At 39.6% G+C, this 8910-nt stretch overlaps 1 protein-coding gene across 1 annotated transcript; it reads left to right on the top strand.

Annotated features, from left to right (window-relative positions):
• Positions 1-701: 701 nt before the first annotated feature.
• LOC135157648 (uncharacterized) lies at positions 702-5764 on the top strand. Its single transcript, XM_064114019.1, has one exon. The coding sequence runs from the start codon at positions 746-748 to the stop codon at positions 4061-4063; it is 3318 nt and encodes a 1105-aa protein (XP_063970089.1). The 5' UTR covers positions 702-745; the 3' UTR covers positions 4064-5764.
• The last annotated feature ends 3146 nt before the right edge of the window (positions 5765-8910 follow it).

Genomic DNA, 8910 nt, shown 5'->3' with positions numbered 1-8910 from the left:
ACATGTGCAATTAGCATTGCTTTATACTATATGGTTCAATCAAGTTGGTCCTTATTGTCAAATCTGTAAAAAATGAAATATTGTATAATTCAAACAATAAAAAACAAAAGAAATAGTGAGTGAGGGACATCATGGACTGTATCATTTGAGTGTCACTGAGTTGTGCATATCACTGTTTTGTGAAAAATAAGCGAAACTTTAAAACTTGTCCTTTAAATGACTTACATGTAAAGTCGCACTTAAATGCCTAGTTGCGTGCGGTATAAAAGGCTTGACCGCGTTGGTCAGATCGTGCCATGAGGATGTGCATTACTGCGTATTAATCAATAAGATCGCGCGTTGCATATCATGTACGCATCAGCATTTAAGTGCGACTCTAAGTCATACTTAAGTTAAATCTTTGTGAATCACCCCAGGTGATGAAAAGGGGGTGTTTCAGAATGTCATTCAGAAGTAATGAGTCTTGGCGAACAGTGCCTTGTAGAGCTACAAGTATATAAAGGATTCAATTTTGATTATGGATTCATACAACAAACCACTAAAACCACAATCCAATATTCATATTAACCGATTGAATACTGAATTCTGTAAATCCCATAGACTTGTTGCAGGTATTACCTGGTTACAGTTGGGAAAGAGTTAATAACTTTTCCAACTTTGAATGTCTCTATTATAATTCTTTTTTTTTTCATTTTGACAGATGCTGTACCTTACTAAGAAGCTTGCATGGCTGCTTATTACAGCTATGGTCTTACAATGTAAAGGAGAACATGAAATGGACATTTGTCAACTATGCATTTGCCAACTGAGAGGCTCTGTCTATTGCAACCAGGTTTTCCTCAGAGGAAGGCAATGGCACCACTTCCACACCGAGTATTTCAAAGCACCGCAATCTAAACATGCACCAACTCCACCCCAAGAACCACTACCTGTCCACTTCCGCAGCATCAGGAACATAACCTTGTTGGACCTGTCGAAAAATGCTTTGAGTTCAATTGAAGAATCTCTGTTTGAAGACTTCAGATATCTTCAAACGCTTCACCTTAATGAGAACATCCTTCAGAGCATCCCTTTGTTTCACAGGTCTACATCGCTACGTGCATTGCATATGGATTTTAATGCTGTTCATTCCATTCCGCTGCCTTTTCATCTTGATGTTCCTAACCTTGAGACTCTGACATTAGGACACAACAAACTTCGTCATGTCCAAGGAAAGCACCTACCACGAAACCTTACATACATCTCATTCGAAGGAAATTTGATACGCACCATCACTCCTGAAGCATTAGCTGGGTTGAATCGGCTTCAGTCAGTCAAATTCTCAAATAATCAAATATCCTTTATTGCAGCAAAGACATTTTCTCTCCCATTCCTCAAGGTTGTCCTAATCAGTGGAAATCGCATCTCCGTCATCGAAAAGAATTCCTTTCCAAATTCACTAAAAATAATCAGATTGAAGGATAACAAACTAACAGATTTTTCTGCTCTAAATGCTTGTGAGCATCTGCAAGATGCTATTCTCGATGACCAACACAGAGACAAGTCCCCTCAGGACATTCCTTTTCTACCTCGATTGGACTGGTTATCTCTGTCAAATATCAATGGGAACTCGGCCGTTGCTTCTATCCAGAAGAAGGCACCACGTCTTGTTTCACTCACTCTCATCAATGGAAACATTCCGCATCTGCATCTGACAGATTCATCCATGTTGCTTCAACTCATCCTCACCTCAAATTCAATTAAAACCGTTGGGAATATGTCAACGATTCCGCGCCTGATTATCTTGAGCATGAAGGGCAATTTCCTACAAGGTATCCCAGATATCTCGGGACTTCATACACTCGAAGAACTTAATCTGTCTTTCAACAAAATCAGGTACATGTCTGCAATGGATTTCATGAACTTGAATAAGTTAGCATCTCTCTCGCTCTTGGCTAACCAAATAGTCTGCATTGAAGGCTCCTTTCGTAACTCCAAACTTTCCTTGATAGACTTAAGAAGTAATCAAATTGCAAGGGTTGATCCAGATGCATTCTCTTCCTTACATTTATCAACATTACACCTTGATCATAATCAGATAGAGACCACTTCAATCATGACTTACAACAGCCACATGGCTTACCTAAATTATGCTTATAACAGAATATCCCTTCTTGGACATCTGTCATTGACTGGTCTTTTTCATTTAGACCATATAGATTTTTCAAACAACGTGATATCACACATTACAGGCATGTCATTTCTGCCACGTTTAGAATTCCTCATACTTGACTACAACCCTATAGTGGTCATTGACTACTCTGCATTCCTAAACTTACCCCAGTTGAAATTTTTATCAATGCAATATTCACACGTTGTCTCCTTCCCTGAAATGCAGAGAACACTCAGTCTGCATAACCTAATTCTCACAGGGAATAATCTGACAAGCATTCCAAAGAATCTAAGCCATATTTTTCCTAATCTTGACTACCTTGATCTCATTGATAATCAGATAGAAGAATTTCATTCAGACACATTTTTCAATTTGGAAAAACTAGCTTATCTAGGGTTTTTAGGAAATCCTCTGAGAGACTTTCAGGCAGAATGCCCATTGACTGTGAAATCAACGAGATTCATTCATTTCAGTCTGGGGTCTGATATTACTCAATCGATATCGACTTGTTTCTTTAACATCTTCAAGAAAGGTAAGAACATTCGCATTAAAGGTTCAAAAAATCTGGTTCTGCCAAGTGATATCCTATGTGAGCAACACACAAAAAAACATGCAATTTCGCTAACTGGCATCCAGATAAATAAATTTACAGATGACGATTGTTTGCTGCTTACATATCAAAATGAAACCAATGCCCAGTGGTCATTGGTGAATCATACCTTCAGGACAATTGTACAAGATGATGAAGCACCTAACACAGTTATATTAGTTCTATCAGATGTCAAAATGAATGGATTCAATAAGAATGGCACGTATTTACTGTATGCAGCCAGAATCACATCTTTGACCTATTCCGATAGTAGTCTTCTGACGCTGCCTAGAATCCATGCTCCTATGGCCAGCTTTCTCGATATCAGTAACAATTCGATCCAGGAATTTGATGTCAATGACTTTTCCTCCCTGTTTCCCAAAGTTGAGACTTTGGTGTTGTCTCATAATCGCATTAAAGTGCTATCGAACTGCAGATCAACCAACGGCTTGTACCATCCCCTTCGTATTTTGGACCTTTCAGGAAACAATCTCTCCAGGTTTTCCGGCTGGCTATGCAGATCCGGTTACCCAGGGTTCCCCTCGCTAAAAATTTTACATCTGGAGGATAATGCTTTAGAGGAAATCCCAATGAGTCTTATTCCAGTCAGCCATCCCACGAAACCTCCATACAAGCTAGCGTTGTACCTCCAAAGAAACCCTATCAGGTGCGACTGTAGGCTTCGATGGTTGATCGACACGGAGGATCAGTTCAATATTCAGAGTACCTGCACCGATCCATTCGCAGAGAACCGCAGCAGTCTGGAGTCCTTGATAGATGGTGGCTTTCCATGTCCCTTAACCCTTCTGGGCCATGAATTCTGCAGTGTTACCAACAGCTCCACAATACTCCTAACCTGTCCTGTAACCTCCTATCCTGACCCAATCATCCAATGGACCTTTATGCCTACAGAACAAAACAATACCCAAGAACCTCCATCTGAAGCTCTCACATCTTCAAATCCATCAAGGCGGAGTCTCGAGCTTATCCCGACCCCTAATAAGACTGAAACCATAGCATTGGTGTGTGTTGCCACAGCTCATGGAGATGCTGTGGAAATTGATTTCAGCATACATCTAGCTTGGGATACGGGTAGTTCAGCAGAAGCATGGAACATGTCGTGTTCCTATCAGGTGCGCAACGCTGTTACGGTCACAACTGCCAATAGATGTGCGATCCAGGAGAGTCTAACTACGGAACCTACTGCTTCATCAGCCACCCACAACAGGATAGTATGGACACAGAGTAAATATTGTTCCATCAAGATTTACTTACACATGCTTGTTACTCTGTTAGTGAATGTTAACCTGCATCATGTCTAATATAACCATTTGGTGTTTGTTGTTAATAGTGGATGGCCCGAGTGATCGAAAGATTTGAATTAAAACTAAGTATCTGAAGAGCCAGAAGATTACCATGTAAGATACCTTTTCTGTCGGCTAAAGTGTGTTGGTAACTGGATGAAACTGTTTCATTTTATGTGAAGAAATGGTACTAACCCATTGAATACCAAATTCCGTAATTCTCATCATTGTACAGGTATCATCACCTGTTTCCAGTTGACAACGGATTAACAGAACTGTATTAAATTGTCACTTGTATTCATTTGAGTCTTCTTTTAATAGACGGGCATTTTTATTTTTTTCTTTTTCAAATTGCTCGTATAAAGAAAATGACATCAATTTAATTGGTATTGAAGACCTTTTTTTTTTGCTCGTCTATTTTTCCTGGAGCAAATGACCTCAATTTGGTAGTAAAGACCTTTTTTTAGGTTGTCAAAATTTTCCCGTACAAAATGCCCCCCCCCCCCCCACTATGGAAAATCCTGGATCCACCCCTACACTACCTTCAAGCTCCAATGAAGCAAAAAGTGCTTGGAAGCTTCAAAGGCTCCATTAAGCATTAATGACGTAACAGACCCCCGCACGGTTCGTGGACGAGCCATGGATACTAAAACCATTTGCACTCTAAGTGATACAGACACTCAACATAATGTTCCTTTGCAGAAATTAATTGCTAAGCATGTATTAGATTCTGTGAGTATAATAGTATTCATGATGGTATACATGTAGCTATTGTTGTAACCAGTGAACACATCTAGACTGTAGTGACTGCTGATATGGGACACACTGTTAAAATGCTTGGTTAATACATGTAAGCGTTTTTGTCACGAAAGTATAAAATGCACGTCGTCAAAATGTTTTATGTCTTTATTCTAAGAGTTATCCAGTTCGAGACAGATTAGCATATTTTAGCATCTACTTCGCAGACACTTTCTGCAACGTTCAGAATTCTATTGAAAATGCCTGTCAAATCACAACGGACAGATTAGAGGTCATTGTCGAAAGTTGGTGGACCGGGACAGCACATCATCTTAACATTCGGACCAGACGAAAAACTGCAAATACGTTGTTTGTCCAGAGTCCACGACAACATTGCTGTTTTTTTAATTGAATTGAAGGTTTTATTATCATTTCATCGCAGCCAGTGGCTGAATTGAGAAAGATTTACAAAGTAAAAACATAATATATAAACATAAACAGTGAAATATTTGAAGTAAATCATAACCGCAACAATATTGAAAGTAAACAGATATTTTTTAAAAGAAATGTCCAATAACCAATTAATATTCTAGTAAAATTTGGAGACATGATAAACCAATGCATATAATAGAAACTTATATATAGTTCTACTTGAAGTTGAAATTGTTAGTATAAAGAATAGTGTTTTAAGAAATAAATTGTAAAAATTTGAATATCGTGTAGAAAGTTATGGAAAAATTGCAAAAATAAAGGTTTCACGGAGTGCATAGTTGAGTAGCCTTGTATTCTCGAAAAATTCTAGTAATTTAACATAATTAGATGAATTCAAACAAATATGAAAATAATGCAGCAACAATTTAAAAACTTTAAAAACTGAAATATACATTCAAATTTATGAAAGAAGTTTATATTAAGAAAAAAATAGGCTTGATTGGGGTACATGGTGAAGATTCATTATAAACCCGAAATTACCTCAAAGTTAAAGTGGATTGATATTAATTTAGAAATCAGTTGAGTATTTACATGCAAATTGAAATGAGACTGGATACCAATTAGAATTGAAAGTTGGATTAAATCTGGATATATACAGAAAATTGATTTATTATTAAATTTATAATTATTTACAAAAATGATATCTACAAATTACTAAATGATCAAATTCATCGAAAATGTTACATTTCCATTTATATTGCACATACATTTTACACTTTACATTCAGTACCAGTCACACCTTCCCGACACCTGTCTACCTCCCCAACCAGAGAACAACAGCTAACACTATTGCTCTCCGGTTGAAACAGGCAAACAGGCCCCAGAGAAGTGCGACTGGTAGTGTAGTTTAAAAGAAAGAATGGAAAAATAAAAGACGGCAGTAAATTTAATTTCCAAGAGCATTTGAATGTAAATTGAATTGAGAAATGGTATTATCACCTAGAATAGGATAGTGGATTGGAAATGGGTATACAGAACAGTGATTTATAATATATAAATATAATTAAAAAATACAAACATAATTTCTACAACTTATTAAATTCAAATTCATTGAAAAATGTCTCATATCCATTTATATTGCACATTAATACGACTCATCCAGTGACTAATTACTATGAATTATTGTTCAATAGTCTTACTAGAAAGGGCAAGGCACTCTTTTTGTATCGTTCCGTTCTGCACTTGATTTCACGGAATCTATCGCTATGTCTCAAGTTTCTACGCGAGGACTGACTCTCCGGAAGCCAGTCACGATGGTCGCGAGATAGCAACTTGGCGAACTTGAAACAGAGCTCTCCTCTTCTGTCCTTTAGAGAGACCAAGTTACAAATGGTAAGGGCATGTTGATACGATTCGTATTCTGGTCCAAGAATTGATCGCAAGGCACGTTTTTGAATCTGTTCGATTTGCGATTCTTGACCGAGAGTTAACAAAGAATGCCACACCACACAACAATATTCCAGTATTGGCCTTATGTAGGAAATGAATACTGTGACAAGATCATGTTGAGGCATTGCGAATCGTTTCAGCATTCGTAGAAGGTACAGCTTTCTTGAAGCTTTCGACGTAATATACTTGACATGGTCAGTCCATTTCAGATCTTTACTGATGATTACACCAAGAAGTTTGACTTTATCATTTTCCGGGATCAGCTCATCGTTGATCGCAACTTCAGTGGGTGGGAGCTGACGGCGACTGAAAGAAACTCTCATGACCTGGCACTTGGCAGGGTTGAGGCGCATATTTGATTCGATGCACCAATCCACAAATCCTGACAACGTGGTTTCTAAAGTAGTCGGACCATTCAACTTGTGTGTTTCAGCAATAGTAAGGTCGTCAACATATTTCCACCTAGAACAGTGAGATGTTTGAAGAGCATCGTTGACGATTGCTAGAAATATCAAGGGCCCCAAACGTGTCCCCTGAGGAACCCCAGCTGAAGTCCTGAGTGAGGTAGAAAGTTGACCATTGTAACGTACTTGCTGTGTTCGCTCATTGAGAAAACTGCATATCCAGGGCAACAGAGATGGACGTGTGCCCAAGGAGTACAATTTTGTGATGGCAATGCTGTGGTCAACCAAATCAAAGGCTTTGGTGAAATCCGTTAGCACTACCGTCGTGACTGACCCAGGCTTGTCAGCGTTTGCTTGTAGAAAATCCAGTACTTGCAGAAGATAATGGCTTGTCGACAACCCAATGCGATTACCAAACTGCTGTGGGTCGATGTTTTTAGAGATATCAGCCATGATCATTTTCGATGCAAACAATTCCAGGAGCTTTGCGAAGAAGTCGGTCAAGGCAACAGGACGCAACTTCTGTAAGGTAGGTGGAGATTCCTTTGGAAGTGGAACAATTATCGACTTTTTCCAACAACTTGGAACGATTCCCTGTGCAAAAGACGCATTGAAAATATCACAAAGGGGAGAGCTGAGTTCCACTGCGAATTCTCTAATTAGCCTGGGAGAGATTCCATCAGGACCACCACTCTTGCCAACGGGTGTCTTGGACAATTCTCTATACACTGTCCATGGTTGTACAGTTGGTAATGTGGACTCTGGAATTGGTTTAAAAGCAGGGATCCCATTGATGTCAAGGGGTAGAGTGTCCTTGCCGATGCTTACAAAGTAATCATTTATGGCATTTGAGATTGCCAACATGTCCTCTGCATCGATTCCGGGCAACGAGATGACCATCTCCTGCTGTTTATTCGAGGTCATCAGTTTTATGTAGCGATACCAAGAACCGGGGTTTTCGCGTTTTAAAAGTTGGACGCGATCCTTGTAAAAAGCTCTCTGTTCACGTCTAATGGCTCGTTGTACTCTATTTCGGAGGCTGCGCCATGTCCTAGAGCCACTGTGGAAAGCACTTTGTCGTTGGCGTATGAGCTTTTTGATTCTTGGTGTCATCCATGGTTTATCAGTCATATGCATTTTAATTGTCTTTGTCGGGAAATGGAGGTCGATAGCAGCATGCAGCTCACTGTAGAAGGTTTCACATTTACGCTCTACGTCCATTTCCTCACGGACATTATTCCAATCATGATGCGTTATCCAACTGCCGAAGTCACGCAAATCGGATTGTCGCATCGGTCTTACAGTCTTCTGACGGCAGTCATTCTTTCGAGACTGACGTTGTATCGGCCTCCAGATAACTCGTTGTGGTCACTCTGTCCAACCGGTGCTACAATCTGTACGTCATCGTACAAATTCTTTACATTGGTGATGATCAAGTCTAACACAGATTGGTCGCGCGTTGGACGATTCACAACCTGCTTGAGGTTGTGTCCAGCGAGGAGTTGAGATACGTCTGCGCGGTTGAAGTCACCTGTGATCATGATGCCTGCCGACGGGTGTCTAGAGATGATTTCATCAGCAGCAACTGTCAGGTACTTTATCAAAGAATCAACATGCTCATTGCCCGGAGGTGAATACACTGATGCAACATATATAGAAGAGACACTTCTCGGGAGCCTATGTGGTCTGACATGTGTCCAAACAACTTCATGCTCTTCCGGCACATCAACCTCTGCACTAACCGGGTTCATCGAAGATCTGATGAAGATAGCAACTCCACCGCCTATCCTAGTTTTTCTATTCTTAGAGAACAAGCTGTAGTTTGGAATGTTAAATGCGGTC

The sequence above is a fragment of the Lytechinus pictus genome, chromosome 19 (assembly GCF_037042905.1).
Source record: "Lytechinus pictus isolate F3 Inbred chromosome 19, Lp3.0, whole genome shotgun sequence".
NCBI lineage: Eukaryota > Metazoa > Echinodermata > Echinoidea > Temnopleuroida > Toxopneustidae > Lytechinus > Lytechinus pictus.
The sequence above is the reverse complement of the archived record's forward strand: the minus strand, read 5'-3'. Positions and strand labels throughout refer to the sequence as shown.

Coding starts and splice junctions, on each gene's coding strand:
- LOC135157648 (XM_064114019.1), top strand. CDS start 746: ATGGTCTTACAATGTAAAGGAGAACATGAAATGGACATTTGTCAACTA.